Raw genomic sequence first — 25,311 nt, 5'->3', positions numbered from 1 at the left:
AGTTAAGACACTCATTTTTCTACATTTCTCAATGTTCTCCTAGGTTCAGCTAGGTTTAACATTGGTTTTGTTGGCAAAGATTAGCTTTGTAATTCCAGTAGATTTTTCAAAAGTTAAGTCATTTACTCAACTTTGGGTTTTTGTCTAGTTCTTTCTTATAAAATTGACATGTCATTAAAAATGAATTAATTTTATTGCCAGAGAGAAACTAATCTAACTACAGTGGAAAATACAAAAAGGAAAGGAGTGTGTAGCTGCTTTCTGCTGAGATCTGTCAGTGACTTGACAGAGCAAGTCAGGCTGTGCCTTTCACTAGCCAGAGTGTGACAGGAAAAAAATGGCTCTTCTTTTGTCATTTAAAACACTGATTATTGGTAGCTTTTTATTTTTCTGTAACTGAAATGTTAAAAATGGATAAACAGCATTTGTTCCTAGTTTAAAGGAAAGAAGACATTTTTATGATTATATAGACATGTTGTGCATGTATGGTGTGTGTGTGTGTGTGTGTGTGTGTGTGTGGCAGGGGGGGGCTTAGAAGTCAGTAAGAGTTACTGCTCCAAATATTTGACTTCCAAATACACTTACACATATATGTACAAGCACACGCTCACAGATACACATACACACACACACACACACACACACACACAATCTACATACATATGAAAAAGAGATCCAAATAGAGAGGAGTGCTTTCAAATGCTGTCATCTTTCATGACATATGCCTCACATTCCAGCATGTGTGAGAAGGGACCATGACGTAGTTGGAAAGGGGAGGGGAGGAGGCAGACATGTTCGAAACACATACTCCATGTTTATGAAATTCTCAAAGAAAAAATTTAAAAATATTTCCTAATTTAAAAATGAATACTGCTAGCCTTATAATTTTTGAATAGTAAATTGTATGAGCATATAATAACTCACTGACATAATACATAATTTGTATATGTATATAGATGTTAATGTGCACCTATGTGTATGCATAAATATGCTTGATTTGGGGGGGTTCCTTTTTGATATATATGATTTGATCATGCCCATATATGATATATTTCTTCAGTAAATAAATTCAGGCCCCAGAATAAAGTTGCCTTTATTATACCATCTTGAGCTTCATAGTTTTGTTGTTGAAATGAACTGTTGTGGGAGGTAGGAAGTCTAACTCACACTGACTTAGAACGCATATTGGTTACACAGAACAATATTTCAGAAGGCGCCTAGATTTCCCGTCAACTGTACAAACCATACTTAAGTACATGGTATGCATATTTTGCCAAACAACTCCTAATTCCAACCACAGAAAAGCACAATTCACAAAAGGAAGATGGTGCCCCAGCGTTTGACAGCTCGAGGTATTTTTCAGGCCCTTATACTTCTCAGTGCTTTGGAAGGGCCTCTTTCAGGATCAGTTCACAGTGCAAAGTGCACCAGACGCCCTCTGGTCTCGAAGCCTTTTCGGGGTTTCGCCCCCGAGGCTGCAGGGCAGATATCTGCTTTAAATTTCTGTCCTCCCTTCTGTCAGAGTGCGCCTCTGACATAGTTTAAAGAGTTAATTCAGCGCTAAAAGCCCCATGAAATATAGACGCCCCTCACCCCGCCATCGGCCACTCCCAAAGGCAGCTGCTGTTAACTGGGCCCCCGCAGACTCCTCTTCCCATTTACCTCCACATCCCTAAATCACATTTTTATGTAACTTTTCTCATCCTTCCAGGCTTAGTTTTCAGCACCGCCCATGGACTTCAGCGGAGGAAGAAGGCCTGGTCCTCTCTTTGCCACCATTGCCGTGTTTCTTCTTCTTAGTCCAATGGCATCACAGTCTGGCTTAGTTCAGTTTCTGATCTACATGGTCAGGATGGGCAACCTATTCAGTTAGGCCACATAAAAATGGCGCATTCAAGCTTTCTTCCTAGAATAATGTTTTGTTAAGATGAATGACTATTTCTTATCCTAATCTTCTACGATCAAACTCATTTCATATATTAAAATACACTGGACAGTTCCGTTCATTTTTCAGATGCCTTGGAAAGTTCTCGAAACTGCTCCTGTCCAGGTCTGATGATGCCATTGCCATCATTGGAGGATCTTTTACTGTTGTTGCATTTTATATGTCTGCTCTTATTTGAAATACCCTTTCCTGGATTGTACCTTGATCCTTTTTGTTTATTTTCTCATTTTTTTTTCATTAAAGCACATAAGAGGTTTGTTTTCTTTCTTTCTTTCTTTTCTTTTCTTTTTTTAGTGTATATGTCCCAAGATGTCTCTCTAAATGCCCACACACTGATTTTGAACGGTGACTAGTTACAACTCAGAAATGCTCTTTTTGTCAGAACCTTCCCACACCTTTAGCTTGGCACGCTGTGTTCATTTACGTGATTGCGTTTTGAAACTCTGTAGGAGAGATGCCTAGATTTGACCTTCTAGTCTGATTGTATTGTACCTGCTGTCCCCTGGTGTAGGACTACTTCAGTATCTCCTGCCCTCATCTTCTGGAGACAGGGTAGTCACTCAGTTGCATGGTATTTGTGTAGGGAATAGTAAAGAGGCCCAGTGTCTCCTTGAATGTGCTTTCAACAAATCATCTTTCTGAGAGCTGGTCACACACAGAAGTGTTTAATTTAAATTGACAGTAGTCAACAGGAATCGACATGTTCCGGGATTTTCTTTTCCCTCCAGGTTTTTCCTAAGGAGTACTAGATTTACTATTTACTCTTCTCTCTGCAGTTCCTGGAGTATGCGTACTGCTGTGTCATTACATGTTTGGTTTTCTCTGGGATGATACCTTCGTTATTGTTTTAGTGACATTTTGAGAGAGAGAGAGAGAGAGAGAGAGAGAGAGAGAGAGAGAGAGTGAGAGAGAGACAGAGAGACAGAGACAGGCAGGGCATTTGCTTGATCTGTTTACGTTAGGGTGGAATCCCAGTGGAGGAGACATCAGGGAGCCAGATGGTTTCTGTAAATAATTGTCTCTTTTGTAAACTCGAGGATTTGCCATTGCTTATCTACACGTGCAAAGGAGGGAACTAACCTTTAGAAGGGACTGGCAATGGCTGTCCTCTGTTTCTACCCAGTGACACATTTACCCACAACTCACCTAGGCCTCAACTCTATCTGGCCTTTACCCTTGCCATTCCTCAGTGATGGGATGCCACACTATTCCTCACCTTGTCAGAAATGTCCAGTGGACAAAGGCTAGTTACCGATGACCTGCTGCCACACTGTGGCCCGCCCCAGGGAGTTTTAAGTAACTCGTTGATTTGAATGAATATCCGCAGAAGTTGACACCCCACTGTCCGCATCACCCTGCTGTAGATATTCTGAGGAAAAGTTCCTGTTGTACTCTCTCTAGGCAGATATCTTATCTGGGATTTTAGCAAGTAGTCTTTGGAATAGCTTTCTACTGTGGGGTGACACTCAGTGAACTCTAAGGGACGAACAGTTCTTGACCCGGCCCGTCCTCTAGTAATAATGACATAATCACAAGAGTGTTGTACTGGCTTTGTGGCGGGAGGTGAGCCTAGTTGTTTTATACATAATGTATGTCCTAAGAGAGTCTATTGTGTGATTAGTAAAGGCTACCATTTAGGGAGTGGCTCAAAAGCGAAGGACAATTATGTCATTGAATCCCAAGTATGCCACTGGTAAGCAATTCGAATTTTTTGAAATAGAAAAGTGGAAACCGAGTCTTGCTGGTTTGTAGAAGACCCATCAAGCTATTAGTTAAATTAGTTAGAACCCGGAGGCAGGTCTATTAGGGTCAAGGCCCATATTTTTCTGTTGCTGTAGCATTTTCACAGAAGACAATGGCACAACTCCACACGTGTGTCTCCTGTCCTGTTATCAGAAAATCTGAACATACTGCTGGATGCTTTTTAAAAACTCACAGTATTTTGAGGATAACACTAGTATGTATAACACACATTCTAGTTTGGTTGGGATAGAAGGCTTTAACTGTTTTAAGGAACCTTATATTGAATAATTTTACTAAATAGCTAAAATGGTAATGAAAATAGTTAAATTTGAGTTTCCCTACCAAAGCCTCCAATTTCTTTTTAATTTTTTTAAATGCTTGATTGCTAGTAGCCCAACACAGTGTCTCCTCTCTTTAGCTGCAGAAATAGTCTTAAGCATTTCCAGGCACAATGGATTATCTGGGTGTAGTCCACAAAAACACACATACATAAAACAGGGAGGCAGTATTTAAAATACAAATGTGTAGTCGGAAATAAGGGGGGTCAGATGTTAACAAGAAACTCAAGGTTCGAATTAGGCGGAGGAAACCTAAGGAAACGCTGAAATTGGCCTTTTGAGTTTGCCAACTAAACGGATCATTATTTCCATCGATGTTTATTGAGCACCTGCGGTGTGACAGGTACCGCTCAGGCGCCGGGGATAAAATGATGTTTACGGACGAGACCCCCCAGCTGGAGCTGATGGCAGAGCTATTGGCTGGCACTGTCATTTGTGGAGAAGGCAGCCAACTGGTTCAAGAGCTCTGGGGCCTAAAATACGGAAGATAAGAAAACGCAAATACAAAAAGCAAAGGAGAGGAGTCCAACGGGTCAGGAGAAAGAGATAAAGTGCTGGAAGAAACCGTGTCCCACTGTGGACACTAAAGGCCGTACTGGAAGAAAGAGAAGCTGGTACTGTGCTGGGTTCTCACAGTAACCTTGTCAAACAAAGGACACGCACTGGGAAGCTAGTGAGAGAGTCATGCCAAGTGGGCAGTGCACACGTGCTCCTCTGCTGTGTGGGTGGACAGGGCGTGGCTGTGACATGTGGCACGGCCATTCACTTTATTACACTGTAGCAGAGCCTCACCTGTTGCCTGACTCCTTAGCTAGCTTCATGCTATTGACTATAAAGATTCTCACCTTTCACCAGAAGGCTTCAAACTCAGCTCCTCAGTTGGAAGAGTGATTGGTTCTCTGCACAGCGATCAGTAGGAATCTGTTTTAGTCAAGGACTCAGATCTCACCACAAAGACATGCAAAGGCTGGTTTTGTGTCAACTTTGACACAGGCTAGAGTTATCACAGAGAAAGGAGCCTCCCTTGAGGAAATGCCTCCATGAGATCCAGCTGTAAGGCATTTTCTCAACTAGTGATCAAGGGAGGAGGGTCCAGCCCATTGTGGATGGTGCCATCCCTGGGCTGGTAGACCTGTGTTCTATAAGAAAACAGGCTGAGCAAGCCTGGGTAAGCAAGCCAGTAAGTGACATCCCTCCATGGCCTCTGCATCAGCTCCTGCTTTCTGACCTGCTTGAGTTCCAGTCCTGACTTCCTCTGGTGATGAATAGCAATGTGGAAGCGTAAGCTGAATAAACTTTTTCCTCCCCAACTTGCTTCTTGGTCATGATGTTTGTGCAGAAATAGAAACCATGAGTAAGACAGGTAGGTACACTTGACTTGTATTTTGTCAGGGACAGATTTGACACACAGAGTGTTCTCAGACTTATGTGACTGAATATTTCAGGGTAAAGTAATATTAACAGTAGGAATAACAGACAAAACATGCAGCATCCTTTGTAAAAATGTTTACTTGAATTCAATTATATAGTTAATTGTCTTCAAGAAAGCTTGGAAATGCAATAAGGAGTATTTCCAACTTCAAGGGCAGATAGGTCAGTCTTCCCGAGTGTTAATGGGATAAAGGCAGAGTGATTTTTTTTCTTCCACGTGGGAAAACTCGTATCAGAAGAAACCACTGGAATTTTCCAGAGTTAAGAGAATGGCCCAGTCATATGGAATTTACCCTGTCCTGTGCTCAACAGTCAGATTTGAGTCTTGGAACAGGACCACATTTTGAAATAGATACATTTCCTGTGCACGTCTGTTGATGTTTAAGCAATGGTGATGGTGGTCCACTATAATGGTCCTTTTAGAAAACTGGATGGAGAAGTTGGAGAGATGGCTCAGCGGGTAAGAGCACTGTCTTTGAAGAGGGTCAGGGGCTCAGTTCCCTGTACCAGCTGACTCATAAGAACTATAACTCCGGTCCCAGGGAGGTTGACACACTCTTCAAATAGGTACCATGGTTTCCTGCATACACCCAGCATGTGTGTACAGACAAACACACACACCTGGCATGTGTGTACACATGAACACACACCTGGCATGTGTGTATACATGAACACACACCCTGGCATGTTGTGTACACATGAACACACACCTGGCATGTGTGTATACATGAACACACACCCTGGCATGTTGTGTACACATGAACATACACCCGGCATGTGTGTACACATGGACACACACCCAAGCATGTGTGTACACACAAACACACAGAATAACAAAATATAAGGAGATGGCATGCCTGTTGCTATAGTCTTATACTTTACCTCTATAGGCTTTGAAGTTGCCGTTATACCTATTTGAAGAGTATTACACATATTACATACATCTGAATAAGTGCCTATGACCAGGTCCTGGGACCTTTCCCCGGTCTCACAGGTGACCCCACAAGGCAGGGAATGAGAATGACAAATCAGCTGCCATTTCAAAGGCTACAAGCTCAGTTCAAAAATGTTCATGATTATCACCAACGCAGAGTCAGGGTATTTCCTTTTCCTGTTCAGCATACACAGGTACCACCCTGTCCGTGTTTGCGTCTGGCGATATCTTGCTTTTTTAAAGTACCTCGTTGGCTGTTATGGAGAGTGGACAGGTCCCATAGTGTTACTTTCCTTGGGAGTCTCACCGCTTTTGAGCATCCTTTCTCACCAGAGGCAAGAACATTGGTTAAACAGAAAACGACTCCACATTTGATCGCTTTGTCACACAGTAGCGAATGTGTTTTTCACATTGAGGTATTTCTTAAGCCTTGAAGAGAGAGGACGTGGAATACGTGGAATACGTGGTTCGCCAGATTTCTTCTCGCTGGCCTTTCGAGGCTGAGTCTCTTCAGTTTAGCCCTAGAAATAACATTTAGAGATGAGATCTGGGCCTTGAAGCCGAGCTCGTCTGTGTCTGTATGAAATATGCTGGAACCAGAAGCGTGTGGTAAACTGGGATCCCCTTAGCAAATACCACTTATCTTTTGAACAACTGTTTCTAAGCTGTGTTACTTAGAGAGCACACAGTCGTGCTTTCTGTTTTAATGAAAGAAGAAAATGAAGGAAGCAAGTTAAAACACTAGCAGTGATTTCTATTTTTAAGCCATAAGGGATATTTCACAGAAAATCTATCATTTTCTACATCTCTGATTGCTCTTCTCTCTCCCTTTTTTCCTCTGACAAACTTTGAGCATTTCTAAAACCGTCTTTGACAGCCAACAGTCCTGTGCCAGCTCCTTTTTCCGTCTCCACTCCCATCCAAGTTTGAATGTCCTTTATGTAAATCTCATGACCTTGCTTTTTTCTGTAGATAAGACAGCCGGAAATGTTTTCATAGTGTGCATTAGGTCATGTCAGCCACTAATGGTTTCATCACACTTAGAATAAAAATGCAAAGTCCTTTCCCAGCCCATTGTACCTAAAGACATTGTCTGGCTTCTGCACCTACTGCAGGCCTCTGCGCTGTGCTCTGGTTCCTCTGAGTTTTGATGAACTCGCCCACCCACAAAACGCCTTTGTATTTAGTGATACTTCTTCTACGGCTGCAGGCAACTTTACTTCCTCTCAAAGATCACTTTTATTAAGATTCTTTCAAGATTACAGGCCATGCAAACCCTGACTACTATCAATTCATTTCTGCTGTTTCCGCTTATTATTTTGCATGACAAGAATTTATCAAGTGCTAACTGTGAGGAAGAAGACATTTTGGTGTCTGCTCTTCTTAGAGTTTGACTGGGAGCAAAGAGGTAATCCGAGGTACCACCATCCAGGACTACCTCCCAATTCCATACACAGGAAGTAGAAGACTCATGGACTTGCTCAGTTTTGTTCTATTCCTGCTGGAATCAGAGGAGAGAACTTCTTGGAAGCCCAGTCTTCCTCTGGTTTTCACTTCTTGTTTCTGTAAGGTTGTCTCCACCCATGGAGGGTGATAAGGAAGATCACAGAAAAGATGCTGCAAAGCTCTAGTCTATCCTTATGTCACGTGACCTACTCTTTAGACATACTTCCTCAAGTGTGAAATGGGATCATACTGCTTCAGGAGAGTCTTGATTAAATTAGGAACTTGAGAAGTAGAACATGATTGAAGAGTTAGTCTGTTTCTAATGAAAGAATAATTTCCAGTTCCCTTCTCTGGTACCTGAGTTCTGAGGTTAAGACTCCTACTGAAATGTTTTTTTTACATTTTTCAAATAAAGTGCATACTTTTGTCTGTCCCACACAGGAGTGTTACTCAGCGCTATTCCTCTCCTTTGGAGATACATCTTTCTCTCTCAGTCTTTCAGTCCAGCTGGTCCAGTGTCTTTTGCTGCATTCTTAGCAGGCATTGTTTCCCATTTGTTAACAAGGCTATCACATAAGTTCAGGTCAACCTCAAACCCTCTCTGTTGTATTCTAGCTTTTCAACTCACCCCTCAGTCCTTCTCTTTCAAACTAACCATTGTCCTGACATCACTTAACCCACGGTGTCTTTCTCTTATGCAGAAACACCGAGAGATGTCACCTTACTGCCCACACGATATATGTAAAGTCCACTAGCGGGTAATCTGGTGTGCTCCGCCATTTCTCTTCCGGGTTTGTGCTGGTCTTCCTCGGTGCTGTGCCTTACCGACCGTTTGCACCACTGTTACCAGCTAACCTTCTCTCATCTCGTTGTCGCAGGTTGGCTTCCTGTACTGGCTTTTATTCGCATCTCTTTGTTTCAGCTCTACACAGAGTTCTGTCACCTGTTCGGCTGTGCATGCCCCCCAAAGCGCTTCCTAACAGCACAGAGGCACGGTTCAGCTGATCTAGCGTGTGTAGTCGGCATCTTGTTCTAGATCGTCCTTTTTACAAACGTAAGGAAGCATCCGTCCCCCTTTTCCGGAAGAAAGGAAAAATAAGCCCCGGGTGAAGTGTTGAACCTGCAGAACTCACTTCGTCTTTCTAAGAGGAACTAGGTATAGTTTTTCAGAGAGCTTGATTCAGCTTTATTAAATTATGCTACCTAAGTTATTCCTCAGCTCAGTAAAACCATTGGTATTTGTAAAAGATTTACCCTACCAGCTGAGTAATAACAAAGCACTGAGGGTTATCTGGAGCCAGCTGTAGGCTGGCGGAGACTGTATGTGCTCTCTCTAGAGGAGCCCTGTCTCTTCTTATCTTAGATAAACACAACCCCTAGAAACTTTTGCCTTAAGTGGTTCTGTGTTAACGGCTCTCTCTCTCCTTCTACAGTACTTTGGAACTTTACTCGTCATCTTCTGTGTGGAGCTGGCTTGTGGCGTGTGGACGTACGAGCAGGAGGTTATGGTGAGTTCCCAGTGGGGCAGATTCAAAGTCTGGAACAGCATCTAGGTTGACCTTTGAGTCAGATTCTGGAGAGTGACTGTGTCCACGATTGCTGCTTTGCATGAGCACATTACACAACAAGGGTGGACATTCCTGACCACACACACACACAGACACACACACATTCTGAAGTCATAATTTAAAATCTGTATCTTGTGATGCTGCAATACGTTTTTAATTCTATAGTTTGCCTAAATGTGGACATCACGGACCTAAGAGAATTACCCAGCTTCTGAATTACTAATGAGATTAGCAAGCGCTGGCTGGTGCTTCTTCCTTTAATTCCCACCCTTGCTGACCACAGCTGAAAATGGTGAGGAGGGAAGCTAAGGCCTCCGGGCCCCTGGTGTTGAAGTTGAAGCCCACTGCACTTGAGGAAGTGCACTTGAGGAAGTGCACGTGAGGGCTTGCTTTGTGCTCATGCTTGAGACCGACCGACCGCTGGCTGCTTGAGACCAGGAGTTCCGTATTTTCCCTCTTATTTTGGACTTGGAAACAAACCACCAGAGAACCCTTCCTTCCCACCAGTTGCTTTGTCATTTGTCAGGACTTCCACTCCCCACCCCCACCTTGCACAGGCAGACTGTGGTTTAGCTTGCTCGCTTCAGTGGTGACGTTAGTACACTTGTTCCCAGTGCGAGGTGGGTTTGCTTAGCACTTCAGTGATTGTTGGCAGGTGCCAGTGCCTTAAAGATTCGCTGTGTTTCCTGGTCACCTCAGTTGTTCCTGGTGAATTTCAAACAGTTGTAAACCCCAGACCTCTTTAGAGAGGGTGATCATTTTGTATTTGTGCTAGACATTAGGCATCCTTGTAACACAGTGGAGGTTATTTCTGTTGTCGATGGGGTTATTAAGGATTTGTGGGTGAATCTGTCACGTTCCTAGACTGTGGCATCCAGTGACTACCGCAGACCCATGGCGGCCCCGCCTACTACAGTTTACCTAAGGCAGCTGCTGTGTCAGCATCTATGGCATCGTGAGGAAATTCTCAGTTCCAACTAGGAGGAGTCAGGGGAGGAAGACATTATCTGTGGGAAGTTGAAGAGTCAGGGAAGGTTTTACATAGCTCAATATAAAATCAAGAATGGACGTGAAAAGTGGAAAACCAAACAACTTCCCCTTTGAACTGGAGTTGACCTGATTTTTTTTTTTCCGGTTACATTTTCATGTTACCCCTACAAACTTTATATGTCAGAAAATAAAAATTGGTAGTAGGGCAAGATTTTTGCTTTAGCTGTAAGGAATTGATCTGGTTTAGGTTTTGAAACATGACCTACACCTCTGGCATGCAAACAACAAAAGAGCCAATTGTATAAATAATTCTTGGTTCTTTTAACTAGGTTAAACTAGCTTTTGGTAGAGTTCCATTTGGTGATTAAAATAGTTTAGACAATGAGTGTCTTTTTATGGATTCCTTTACTTGTTGAATTTAGAGACAGGATCTTGCTTCATAGCCCAGGCTAGCCCAGAATTCACTAGTGCTGTATGTCCTCAAATTCATGGCAATCCTCCTGTCTCAAGCATCTGAGTGCTGTAGTATTGTCCTGATGCTCCACATCTCATTCTTCCTATGGATTTTCTAATTGGATTATGAAGTATATGCCTTACTGATATATGCTAAATATTTGATGAAGCAGTGGGAAGCTTAGGATGGGTTAATTAAGCCCATCGACAGGGGATGCTTTGATTCTGTGAGGCGTAGAAAGCAAAGGAACTTCCATGCTTGTTGTCTGTTCCAGTTCCCCTGTCCTGTCCTCAGTGGCTTCAGCTCCTGGGGCAGGACATGAGCACACACTCACTGACATTTCAGCACACGTCACTGTTTTGCTTGTGTAAGTCTTCCCCATTACATCACCAGGAGCAAAGAAGGAAAATGTGGGACGCAGCCTTGCAGAAAGAAGAAAAGTCGCTAAGACTTTTATTGCTCCTGTACTAATAACAACGTAAAGGAAGTGCCGTTAAAGTTTATTATCTGCCACCTTCTGTTCGGCAGAATCCAACCTCCCATAGGATGGGCTTTGTGCTCTAAGCTGTTTCCCCCAAGCAAGCCCTTCACTGTGAGTTCTGCTTCCTGGCCACAGCCCAGGATGTGGAGCCAGGACCTCAATGGGCCTCTGTTTTTTTGCCACATTTGGTTTCAGATTGATGGTGGCCATGGTGAAGAAACAGCCAGTGTTTGTTTTGGAAAGCAAAAATTTAGCAAAAAATTATTCTGTTGATGAAGTCAAGAAGCTTGACATCTGTCTGCTCCCTCCCTTGTTCTTGTTTCTACAGGCTCTCCAACACCCCGGTTTAGAAAAATGGTCCATATTAGCAGTTTCAGATGATATATTTTTGAGAATTTATTTCACTTCCATTCACGTTATGCCCTAATGGATATGAGTTAATAATAATTTATAATGTGTAGCTTGAACTTTGGCTGGTTTTCCCGAATGTTACTAAACCATATAAATAGAACGTATTCCCAATGAACTTGCTAATTTTTTTTTTTGCATTATGTATTTTCAAGTGAGTATTAAGAACAAAACAAAAGAACTATCAGCTACCTAGAAAAGAAATAAAATTGAAGAGTTTCTATGGCCAAGAAAGTTTATAACTTTAATTTTACTGACATTACCTTTTTTTTTTTTTTTTTTTTTGAGACAGTTCTGTCCTGGGACTTGCTTTGTAGACCAGGCTGGCCTTGATCTTAAGGGCTCCACTTGTATCTGCCTCTTAGCTGGTATTACTACTTTTAAATTTAATTTTTAATTAGAAGCTTCTACGCCTATGCACGCTGTATACATATGTGTTCACAGTGTCTGTAGGTTTACACACGCATGCTCAGATGTGGGGAATCAGAGAACTTGAATCTTCCTCCATTGATCTCTGCCTTATTCCTTTGAGCCAGCATCTCTGCCTGATTCCAGATTGATACCCTTAAGCACAGCAGCCCCCCCCCCCCCCCCCCCCCCCCCCCCCCCCCCCCCCCCCCCCCCCCCCGTCTCTGCCTTTCTTCCCACCTCCTGGAGTGCTACCTTCAGGCCATATCCAGGCTTTTTCTTCTGATGGAGACCCGAGCTCAGATCCTTGTGTTCTGCAGCAAATACTCTTACCCACTGAGCCACCTACCCAGCCTGGTATTACCATTTTCCTTTAGATTTCAGAACGACCCTGGTCTTAGGTTTCTGAGGCTGCTCCATGCGTCTCCCCTTTACATATCACGTGATTCCCACGTCGGTTTCTCGAGTGTCAGGTTTACTTATCCGAGCTGAGTGCGTAAGCGAGTGCACACTGAATTAGTACTTGTCAACTTTACCCGTCCATATCACGTGTGGTGAGAGATGCCCACGGCTGAGGATTCTCATGTGCCGTGAGCTTCCGCCTGGCTGGTTTGCGCTTGTCTGCTGACTGTTTGCCTTCTACCTCCAGGTGCCTGTACAGTGGTCAGATATGGTTACCTTGAAAGCCAGAATGACAAATTACGGCTTACCCAGGTATAGATGGCTTACCCATGCTTGGAATTATTTTCAGAGAGAGGTAAGCGCTGCTGTTGCTGGGTCGGTAGGTATAGAAGTGGCGAGTGTCAATGCAGGTGCTCAAAGCTTTGGTTCTAATCATTTTTCTGCATGGAAACCTGAAGCCCGAGTCGTCACAGGTGCAGTTTTGTTGCAGTAAATATTAAAAAAAAAAAAAAAAAACGGTTTATCTCTTTACATGCCCTGAGGTCTCACTCCTCAGGCCCGACCCTGATACAGAACCTCTGGAACCTCTGTCGCTCGGTTCCAGTCACCACGGCCCAGCCTGTCCCTGCAACTCTCTTCCCTGGCAGTTTACTACCACCTGATCTCCTCCACTGTCCTGGGGTGTTTCTGTACCCCAAAATCCCACACAAACACAACTCTATAGCCTGATAGCTTTCCACACACGTTTATATGTTCAACTCTCAATCCACAAACCCTTTATACAAGATTACATTAAATAGACAAAGATACAAACTGCCCTTCTATATGAGATACTAGATCTATAAAATCCTTAATGTTCATAGCTTTTTAACGCCAATTAATATCACCTGGGTCTAGCTGGGAAACTCCATGTTGCCACGACCTTCATGCTCAGTCCTCCTACCCCCTCAGAGCTCTCAGCCCTCTCCACCACCCTCACCCCGCCCAGTCACTGGCTTTTCTTTATTTTACTAATTAAAATGGGAAGGTTCAGTTGGAGTCATATGACTAGGCAGCCCTTCTTGGGGAAGTGGAATTAACATTAAAATACAAACAGCTTCAGGACAATCTACACATTCCTCCCCCCCAACCCCAGCATGCCTTGAGTCACTCCATGCTTGTATTTTCTCCTCAAATTCAGTCATTTCTTCTGGTCCACATGCACCTGTTTAGAAGTGTGGCTGAATGACTCTCGAGTTTCATTTTCATGTTTTACTTAGATCTATCTCTTTTATGATATTTTTTAATATGTAGCTACCCATGTTTCAAACATTACTTCACCATTTAAAAAAGTTGTTTCCATTGGGAATTTAATGAGTATGAACATCATCATGGGGATGATTTTTTTGTTTGTTTGTTTGTTTTGTTTTTTTGTTTTTGTTTCTTTTGTAGTCAGGATGCTCTTGATTCAAATCTTAGCTCTGCTATCTAGTATCACTTCATTTAACTCCTTAAGCCTCAGTTTCCACACCTATGAAATGGGAACAATACTCACTTCATGGAGTGTTGAGGAGATTGAATGGGATCAGCAACTTGATCTCATTTGGTGCATGCTGATTAACAGTGACATTACAAGACACACTTTTGTTCCCAAACTGTTTTACATTTCGTCCCAGTATCTTGAGTGGAAATCCAGTGACTCGAGATGAATAATCAGTCTTGCCTCTGGCCGGGTCTCCTAGGTTTTTCCCTTGTGAATGGAATGCCTAGGAGACCGCATCTCAGCTTGCCTTCCCTTCTCTCACTTGGAGCATGAGGCATTTGAGAAGAATCACCTCACGACATAGCGACTCATTCTGCGCTGCCTGTGCCTGGCAGAGGCTCAGGTCTAGAACAATCTTCAAACCTGGCTTCATGTCACACGGGTTGAGATGGCAGAATGATCAGTGTCACACAGATTTCCTGTTATTCCATTGCTTCCGGACTTTGTTTGTTGCACAGTTAGACTGAAAGCAACCAACCCAACGGGCAGACATGCGAAGTGCCAAGACATTTACGGTAAACCGAGTTCAGGAACTGCCCCTGCTAGAGCTCGCAGAATCTTTATTTTCTGGAACCTATGATGCAAACTGTGATAGCCCCGGTTGAGAAACCTCAAACCTTTTTTCCTTCATGGAGTTTACAGGGGCTACAGATGCTGCATCCTGACTTCCCTTGAGACGTTCTCTCTTACCCCATGGTGCTAGCTTGCATAAGAAGGGTGGTGAACTCATCCAAATATCCAGAAGCTGTTCAAAGTCCTTTATTAGTCTGGCAGGATGGCCACACTGGATGTTGCACACACAGTCACTCAGTGTCTCTTCACTATTCTGGAGGATGAGTGTTCAAGAGTTCATGTCTTTTTCAGCCTCCCATTGGCTTGCAGAATTCTTTGCCCCATGTCCTTTCACTGTCTTGTCTTTCTATGTGCCCAGGCTCAATTTTCCTCTTTTTATAAGGATATTATTCATACCTGATTGAGGCCCATGCGGTTGACCTTATTTTAAATCAGTTCGTGTTCTAATGGCTCTTTTGACATGAAAAATCTCATTCTGGGGTACAGGGGTTAGAATTTTAACATAAAATTTAGAAGGGGAGAGCCAAGTCAGCCTGGGACATTTTTCTCCCACAGTAAATGAGCCTTTGAAACTGCTCATGTGTTATTACCCCGCTCATGGACTGTAACTGAATGGGTCCTGTATAATTCTTAGGGACCCTCCCCAGTACCTTATTTTAAACCACATTTTTAGCAAAAAGTGTGTTTACTTAATGGTTGTGTTTGCGTAAGCATTGGAATCGCAGCTGCTGCCGTACACTGACCAATCAGAAAGCCCCTCTACCCATCAAAGATCTCAGTTGACTTACATGTAAAATAATGATTCTATTGTATTTCCAGGGGCGTAGCGTAGTGTCAGCCTGGAGTAGAGCTACCTTGGGATGAACTTGTCATCTCGGCAGGTAGTGATAGAGCTTAGACTTGAGCTGGTGTAATACTGTGCTCACCTTCGGGAGGTTCAGAAAGCCTTCGCACAGAGCCTCTGTTCTCTGAGGCTGGGCTCTGAAAGGCTCTGTAGCAGAGAGAACGGATGTCAGCAGCTCTTAAACAATGCTGGCACTGAACACTGCGTGTTCAAGATATTTGGAAAAGCCATTGTCATGGAAGTCTTCATTTCCTGTCAAAGCCAGATAAATGGGCTGCTCCCTTGTGGCTGGAAGTACGGTGCTCCCGACAACTGCCCCATGTTGCAGCTTGGAAAGGCTCACTTCTCTAAGAGATGAGGGAAGACAGTTTTCTTTAAAAGGCTTTAAACAGTACTGGCCTCAAAATGTGATCGTTTAAAGTATTTACAAAGGAGAGCCTTTAAATATTTTTGGTGTCAGCTTGTGACATCAGATTAATCAGTCTCTGACGTTCATGTCACCCTCTGGTGCTAGGATCTTGCTTAGTTGTGATGTTTGTGGAACACACCTGGTTTTTAAACAATACAAAAAATGTCTTATAAGTTTCTGAAAACTCTCAGTATTAACAGCTTATCACTCAAGGTGCTTTTGTGATCCCAATTTAAAACAAAAAACACATAAGCTCTTTAAACCATAAGCGTTTTAGGCAAGTGAGTGGAAATGTACCAAGTACATTGAGCATTTCCCTCGCTTGCTGTTGCATGAGAAATCCGGAATTCTTCCAAGCTGGTTTATGGTTAAGCTTTGAAATGGGGCTGGATTGTGATATTTTATGATTCAGTCTTAATCTGGAGCACAGATTGGTCTCCTGGGCTGTGCAATTTGCATAACCATCACTCTTGGCAGGGTTCTTCCCCTTGACGGCCCATATTCCTTCCTTCTGACTGTACGGAAGAGGATTTTTCTTCTATCCAAGGGCAAAGCTGTCCTGATCACAGTTACTTTTTCTAAATCCAGACTGCACATGCCTTCAAGCCCTGTTCCTAAGCCCACATCAACGTTTCCGATAATCTCTGCTGAAGTACAACAAAAATGTGGTTGCCTTAAACATGGCTTAGAGCAAGGCAAACTCACATTTCTTAAGCCAGCTACATTTGAGCTAGACACACCATTAATTTCTTGAGATTATAATGGTGCATTATGATAGCTTTTCAGGAACCCTTATTGGCTAATAATAATTTCAGACAAATATCTACAGAATTTTTGCCTTGATTAAGGAAACTAAGCCTGGCTGGCTACCTTTTAGATATGAGTTTTGGTCAACACTTTTTTTTTTTCATAGAAAATGTGAGAACTTCCATCACCATAGTTGGATCTTTAGTTCTATAGTGAGTAGATAATAACTAAAATGATTAGTTACTTCCCACCAACTAGAAGTTAATGACAGTGGAAGATCAGCTATTGAATTAGTAAGTTTGCTTGTGAAATCTTTCACTACTGAGGTCATCTGCAGAGCATCCTGAAGTTAGAGAGCGAAACACAGGTGTGCTTTTAGGAGGGGTGGGTGTCACAGTTCAGAACTGTTCGTTATGGAATGGTGACTTCTATGCCCCTGAATGATGTTTTCATCGTCTGGATGGAATGCTCACACCTCTGAGGCTGATAAGAAAGGCTAAGCTCAGCACAGACATTTAGGACATCAACTGTCTCATGTCTATTGAGTTAAACAAAAGCTACTTTGTGTGGATTCTCAGTGTGACTGGCAATTCTGTTTCAGTTTAAGTGCTGTGGAGTGGTGTATTTCACCGATTGGTTGGAAATGACCGAAATGGACTGGCCCCCAGACTCCTGCTGTGTTAGGGAGTTCCCGGGATGCTCCAAGCAGGCTCACCAGGAAGATCTCAGTGACCTTTACCAAGAGGTAAGACCTTGTGTGAGCATCATATCCTGGATAAACCTCCCCAAAGCACCTTCCACACCGTGCTGATTAAATTTCCACTTTTTGTGTAAATCACTAAGCCTTTTTAAAAAATCTCTGATATATGTTTTTTTTTTTAATGTGAAAAAATCACAATAACCACACTTCAGCAAACAGGAGTGGAAAAGACCTAGTTCTATCATTAATTGAATTTTATTATTTAAAAAAATAACCATTCTCGTTAATTAGATTTTACACTCTTAACGCCTACAGCCAGATCCTACTGAGCTCCTCTAGGGCTTTTTTGAGAACAAGCATGTGCAGATGGTGCAGTTGACGGACCCGGACCGTGGGAAGCTGGGCTTTGGCTTCCCTGGGCCTACTGTTTAGGGCCCGATGGAGGAGAAAACTCTCCTGAGAAAATTCTGTGTGCTGCTCTCTGGTTCCCCCTGCTGGTGGTAACTGGTAACTTCAGTTTTAGTTTGTGGAAACAACTTCACTGCCTTCAAAAATCAATCGTTCGGTGTCCCCAAATTTACTTATTGCGCATTTTTCCGGGACTCGCCCAAACCATCATTTGCTCTTTTGTAGGAGTTTTTATGTCCCTTGTCCTTAAGGGTTTCACAATGAGTAATGGAATACCGTTCTCAAATTTAAAACATAAAGTTTAACTGTAAACTGGGAAGCAGAGATGGCTCAGACTCTTACTGCTCTATCAGAGAACTGGGGTTCAGTTCCTAGTACCCACTTGGTGACTCCAAACTATCTATCACTCCAGATCCGGGGAATATGGCGCCCCTTCTGACCTCCCCAGGCTCCTGCTCACACGTGCATACACCTAAAAGGAGGCATCCACACATGCACGCAAGCTTAAGTAAATTAAAGCTTTGCTATCGGTTACAGTAGCCACTGGCTATGTGTGGTGATTTCCATTAAATTAGACTGAGTAGTTAAATTTAAATTTCATTTCTTCAGTTTCACTGACTACAGCTGAACACGTGGGCTTTACCCTAAACACTTAGACTGTTTATGATAGAATAAGGATGTGTTTATGTGTTACATGTATCTGTGATATGACTATGCTAATTAGACACACACGTGTATGTGTGTGTGTGTGTGTGTGTGTGAGCGTGCACTCGTGCACTGTGTATGTACATTCATGTGCACAGGCACTCAGTGTGTGCATGCAGAGGCAGAGGTGGACTTTGGTTGTCTTCCTCCATTGCTCTGCTTTGGGTTTTGAGGCAGAGTCTCTCACTGACCCTGTTGCCTGCTGTCTTGCCTCCGCTGGTTGTCAAGGAAACCACTGGTACCTGTCTGTCTCTCCTACCTCACCACGGGGGGCTGCACATGTGCTGCTGTGCCCAGCATTTCTGCTAGTGATGGGGATTTTAACTCAGGTTCTAACGTTTGCATAAGCCTGTACTTCACCCGCTGAGCCGTCTCTTCCCACTGTACCTCGGGACTTTTAAAAAATGCCTTTTATGTACCTTAGGAGACTACACTTCCTGCGACCCCCACTCCTGTCCACATTTTGTTTTTGTAAGGCTGCCTAACGAAGTCAACAGTGGAGACACATACTTTATCCCGCACACTATCTGTTGTCAGTTAATCTGAACTCAGTGCCGAAAGCTGAGTGGCTGCGACAACAGGAACGGGTTTGCAGTTTTACGGAGCAGCAATTCGACTTCACTGGGCTGCCAAGGTCAGGTCAGCTTCTTCCAAGGCTGGGGAGGAGGGGCTCTTTGACAGCCTCTCCCCCAGTTTCTTGTAGAAATGTTTTCCTGGTCTGTTTTTCTCTTCATGCGGTATTTTCCATGTGTGTTTCTGTCTCCGAATGTCCCCAGATGGGTCACCTTGGAGCCCGCTGTTCTGCAGTTTGGGTCCATCATCGCTTCATTACATCTTCAATAACCCACTTGCCATAAAACCATAGCTGTGAGGAAAATAGATTAAACATGAATTTTGTGAGGACACACACCGTCTAACTTATACCCAGACTCATCCAAACAACTGAATAACCCAGCTTGTTGATTTCAAAAGATAGTAAAAATATGTATCCCAATTTCTCCTGTTACTGAAGACTCTGACGTTTGGCTTTTATTACTTTGACCAGGTTATGGTTAGAGGCGTTTAGCTTTGGTGTCTTATAGGATGCATGGAATACAGTTAACTCAACAAGACATGGTTGAGTCGATGTTTCCAGGTCCCTCAGTGACTGTGCTCAGCTGAAAGTCGACTTCTCTGTTGTCTAACAGATATTGTAGAACATGAGGAAATGCAACCAAGCCATGACTGTTTTTTTTTTTTTTTTTTACTATAGAACACAGGACTCGATACTTCAGAGAGTGTCAATGGAAGCTGCTGTGGAGATTTTGTAACATTATAGCGTACTGTTATTCATTAAAAGGATAGTTTAATCCTATCAATGTTCTAGTATAAAGTTTGCTCATTGGCTAGTTCTGAGAAAGAGCAAGGCAGCAGTAAAACTTCCCACTTCCTGCACAGTGGCTTGGCTGCTGTCTTGGTGCTGGTGGTGTGTTAGAGGCATGGCTGAGATCATATACCTCCATATACCTCCATATACCTCTTCGAATCTGAACACGGATCATCTCTCTTCATTTTCACTTTATTTAGCTGAAAATGATTCATTTTCATATTTGATATAATTTTCTTCTTGGAAAAACTCAATTAACTTTTCCCAGAGTGGGTTAGACTATTTCCACTAATGCTCCGTAATGGGATTCTTTCTTCTGATGGTTTGTTTTTAGGCAGTCTAATGGAAAAAGATTGGAGGAAGCCATATCGTCGTACATCTGATAATTGATAACCCAGATGAATGGAAACACTTTAAATAGTCAGCTAATGTGAACAATTATACACTGATTTCAGACACAGACCCCTGGTTAGGTAGGTTGTGTCAGAACAATCTGCTTTTGCGTTTTACAACAGGCAACTGATGCTGAGATCCGTGACAACGGTACAGTTGTGTGCATGATCGACTTTCAAAAGTGGGTCACTTAGTAGCCTTACAGCTCAAGTACAATTAGGTCCATCAGTTAAAAAGTTAGCATTCTGAGATTATCTGCTTGCAAACTGCATGTTTAAATGGAGAAATGAGTGGTTAAGAGCTGGGGGCTTTGAGAGGATTCTTTTGAAGTTGAGGAAACTAAGGGAAAACATTTGAGATGCCGGCAAGTATCTCAAAGGTCCTTATTCAGAACAGGCGCAAAGCACACACAGGGTTTCTCCAGGGGCCAGAAGTTATAGGAAGGAAATTTTGCATCAGTGGAAGGAAGACCTTGCTCATTAAAAAATGTGTCCAGTCATGAGACAGGCCATCTTTTAAGCATGTGTCTCATTGCTGAAAATATTCAGGTCGTGGTCGGATAGCCACGTCAGCAGGGGTTGAAAGCAGGCTTTGAAATTAAGAGTGAATTGCACTAGATGGGCATTATCGTCCACGTTCTTTACTCTCTGAGATGAGTCCTGGCTTTCTCTCCACTCTTTCTTCAAAAGTCTGAAATCAGGGAAATAAATCATTCTCAACCATCTGGTGGCCTGCCTGCTTCCTTGACCCCATAATATTTTATGACATGTTTTGAAACCTTTGAAAAATGACAGAGCAGAAATATAGCAACAACTGCACATTTTAGAAATATCCTCACAAGGGGCACAGTTAGGGTTGGTATAGAAACCCTCGAATGCCCACAATAACCGACATGTACCCTTGAATAAAACAACGGGCTTAATATTCCACGTGACTGTCTTTGCCTCTCATTTTGATTTTGTATTATTTTGTCATTGTCCCGAGTTCCACACACAGTGTAGCAATGTTGTGGACAAAATTCTTTCTGATAGCTTAAAGGGCAGTGAAATAAACATTTAGAAACCACAAGAAAAAAATTCCGTTAAAGAAAAATTAAAACAGGCGAGAGTAAACACTTAGAAGTGTTTACTCAGTAATAGGGTGAGGCTTTCTTGCTGAAGATGCTCCTTTAGACAGGATGAGGCTGTCTTAAAAGGTCGAACTTTAACTGAGTTGGTGAGAAGGACTCAGCTCTGCAAAGTCTTCACAAAGTGAGCAAAGAATTTTTGGCGTAGGGACCTACAGGCGCCATAGCTCAGGTGGCCCGGGCCAATGCTTCTGGGCCTCCTGGGACCCATTCTTGGGAAGTGTCTTTGTAACTGTGGTTTCAGATGCAGGATGTCAGACTTGGTCTCCGCCAAGCCTCAAACTGAGGTTGGTGAAATTCAGTGTGCTGCACCTCTGCCTTTTCTCATTACAAAAGCGCAATGTTTGGGCTTGGACTGGAGAAGACAGACACACAGACAGACACAGAGGGAGAGGGGAAGGAAGAAGGAGAGGTGGAGAACATGCAGATGAAGGATGTTAGAAAGTTTCACATAGCAGGGATCCTGGACCTGCTGCCCATGGATCTGGGATCTTGGAAGAACTACAAGTTATACCGTTAAACCTACTGTGAGTATGCAGGGTGCAATCTTTTGCTGGTGAGCAGCAGCCACAGCTTTGACCAATTCCTCAAGGGACTTGGCTTGGGAGAATAGCTGCAGTCTTTATCTCAGATGGGAAACAAACCACAAACAGGCCCTTCAAGGCAAGACAAAGGCTCTAGGGTACCATCTCAAAAAGAGATGAAGGTAAACAGGCTCGTAGCAGTCCTACGTCACATAGACCCACTCAAATGGTAAAGCAAAGAGGTACAGAAAGCCAAGCAAGAGACAAGTGACATGTCTTTAGTGTGTACTTAAAGAGAGATGTGAGTGTATTGACTTGCTAAAATGGATTGACTCCTTCTTAAGAAAAGCATTGTTCTCAGTCATTTCTGTAAGGACCAGGGCAGAGTGAGATCCTGCCCCCATACAGCTGTCTTTGGGACATTCTTGACTTTCACTTTCCATATTTCATGTGTTGTGTATGAATCTTAAATAACCAGTAACTTTCTTCTAAGCAAATATGTTACTGTAAACCAGCTTTGACTTTAGATCAGTGGTTATCAACTTGTGGGCCATGACCCCATTTGGGGGTCAAATGATGCTTTTACGGATCATACAGTAGATATCCTGCATATCGAATATTTATGTTCTGATTCATAATAGTAGCAAAATGGCTGTTATAAGGTAACAAATTAAAATAGTTTTATTGTTGGGGGTTCCTACAACATGAAGAAATAAAGGGTTGCAGCATTGGGAAGGTTGAGAACCAGTGCTTTAGATGGTTGTTTATTTCTTCTTTTTTCTTTTCCTCTTCTTTTTCTTCTACCATCTATAAATAAAGGACATCAGAGATGTGTGGAAATGAAGGGATGTCCCTCTTTTATTTGGCCGCACAACACAGTGACCCTGGACTGTAGACCAGGGGTGGGGACTTAGTTAAGGGGCAGGTGAGAATCAGTAAAAGGAAACTAGGATCAAGGGAGATTTGAACTAGCAGGAGCCAACAGAATTTCAGCTGATGGCCGGTCAACATGATCAAAGTTTCCCAAGGGGATAAGGGGTGGAGGATGAGATACGGAGACCTAGGAACTCAGGTAAATGAACAGCAGAATTATTGCTAAAACTGTGCCAGATGGACAGACACAGAGTAATTTAAAGGAAGTAAGAATAACCTAGATTTTGGTCATCAATGTTGTATGAAGTCTTCATACTCCTATTAGAGCACTGTATAATGTGTGGGCTGAGGACAGTGAATTCATGTAGCCTGTCCTCACTGAGATGTTACATGGTTCTGTTATCGACCAGCCCTTTTGTAGTTATCTATACTCAGAAAGCAATCCGTACACATTTTCTTTATTTTCCGAGCAACTTCTCAGCCTCAGTGTTGTTTGTTAATATTCATCTCCTATTAACTTCTTTGACCAGTTCTTACAATTAGTATCCTTTGTGTCTGGAAACATTTTTCACACCTGACATCCTGGTATAATTTCCCTTAGCATTTCTGAGCTGAGGTAGAGATAGAACAAAGTGTTCTGGGTACAAAAATGCCATGGTGAGAAATAAGTTTGGCCTTCCATCAAACTCTACCTACTGAGAGGGTCAGCTGATTTTCACCTATGTCACCTTATTCTTTTGTTTGTGTGGGCTTCTCCTCAGGACCAAGACAATCTTCACACATGATACAGACAAGAAACTAGGAGTGAGAAATACAAAAAGTTAGAAGGGGGATGAGTTTAGTCCTTCAGGTGAGTTGGGTGAGTCACTAACAAACAGCCATATATAGAAAATAGAGGTGAGTCCTCCTGAAGGAAGGCACAGAAAAGGACAGGTAAGGAGTAGGCAATCCTGTATTGGTTGGTTTTGTGTCACCTTGACACAAGGTGGAGTTATCACAGGGAAGGAACCTCAATTGAGAAAATGCCTCCATGAGATCTAGCTATAAGGCATTTTCTCAACTAGTGATCAAGGTGGGAGGGCCCAGCCCATTGTGGGTGGTGCCATCCCTGGGCTGGTAGACCTGGGTTCCATAAGAAAGCAAGCTGAGCAAGCCAGGGGGAGCAAGCCAGTAAGTGACATCCCTCCATGGCCTCTGCATCAGCTCCTGCTTCCTGACCTGCTTGAGTTCCAGTTCTGACTTCCTCTGGTGATGAACAGAGATATGGAAGTGTAAGCGGAATAAACTCTTTCCTCCCCAATTTGCTTCTTGGTCACAACGTTTTGTGCAGGGATAGAAACCCCGACTAAGACAAACCCTTAGCTGTCATTGTCTTTGTGCCCCAGATGTGCAGTAGGAAGCACAGGTGGCAGTAGTGGTTTCTCATGCGCCTGGTGGTCTTAACGAATAAGCAGGTGTCTATCCAGGGCAGAAAGCATTTGCCGGTCAGGTGGTCAGCAAAGGCCATCTCCAGATAAGCAATGGCCCAAAGTGAGAACGGACGGCAAGGGAAGAGAATGGCCCCATCACTGCCATGCGCAGAGCAAGGCTGGGTTGAGCAGCCCCACACAGTCTGCTAACACACACATTTTACAGTCCGCAATTGCCCTATCAAAAGGTAACTATGCTTGCAAATGTGAGGCATTCCTGTGAAAGGAAGTCTTATTACAAAGTAGTCCTGGGAAACTGATTTCTTAGTAATGAGCCTACACATCCAGATAAGCACAGAGAGCCCCCTGCACACATGGCGATCCGTAGGCAGCCTTTCAGGCTCAGTGGTTATTTAGATGGATTTCCCCCCAAGAAATTCCTTTCTGGGGTTCTTTATAGAAACACAGAGGTCTTCCCTCCCGTCTTTCTTCTGGCTTCATTATCTCCTTCTAAACTCTGCCAGCAGGATCAGGTTGACTCTGGCTTGGGTCTTGTCTGTTTTATCAAAGCCCCTGCAGGACCAGTTCAGGTTGTTTGTGGCAGATGGGGGCCAGGAGCAGCCCTTTATCTTCAGGTTTTGCTTGATACAATCTGGTGTGGAATGGCTCAGGCAGTCTTGCTGCAGGTATACAAATGCATTGTTCTCTCATTTGCTAGTTTCCTGTTCCTCACTCACTGTTCAGAACGACCACTTCCCGTGTTTTCTTTATTAGTTGAGACTAGCGGTGGTGTTTGCTTGCAGAATGTAGCACCATAAAAAGCCTTCATAGGACGCTGGCTTGCAAAAGCAATTAGATCTGTTTTTAAAAATCCTAATGCCGGTGTTGCAAAGAATGGGGTGAGGCAGAGGATTAAGGTGAGGATCCAGATTTGAGGTAGAAAAATTAGGTAGGAGACTGCTGGATAATGCATGGGACTATAAGGCCTGGGTTCAGTCTATGGCACTGAAAATTGGGTGGAAGAATCAAGTGTGGGGAGGATCCTTTCTTAAAATCAAGACAAAATTACGTGTAGTCTATAGGGTGTGGCGGAGATGCTGCAAGCATACTGGCTTTGATTTGGATCCTGGATAGATGAAGTCTGTATGGAAATCTTGGGGGTGA

At 43.2% G+C, this 25,311-nt stretch overlaps 1 protein-coding gene across 1 annotated transcript in view; it reads left to right on the top strand.

Moving 5' to 3' along the window:
- TSPAN12 (tetraspanin 12) overlaps positions 1–25,311 on the top strand; it is a 64,607-nt gene that overhangs the window by 27,327 nt on the left and 11,969 nt on the right. The window contains exons 5-7 of the mRNA XM_080936175.1: positions 9,271–9,345; positions 12,796–12,903; positions 17,245–17,388. Of these exons, the coding sequence (XP_080792301.1) occupies positions 9,271–9,345; positions 12,796–12,903; positions 17,245–17,388 (327 nt within the window). The remainder of the gene's footprint in view (positions 1–9,270; positions 9,346–12,795; positions 12,904–17,244; positions 17,389–25,311) is intronic.

This window comes from Micromys minutus (assembly GCF_963924665.1).
Source record: "Micromys minutus genome assembly, chromosome: 23".
In the NCBI taxonomy this organism is placed as follows: domain Eukaryota; kingdom Metazoa; phylum Chordata; class Mammalia; order Rodentia; family Muridae; genus Micromys; species Micromys minutus.
This window is presented reverse-complemented; position numbering and strand designations above follow the sequence as displayed.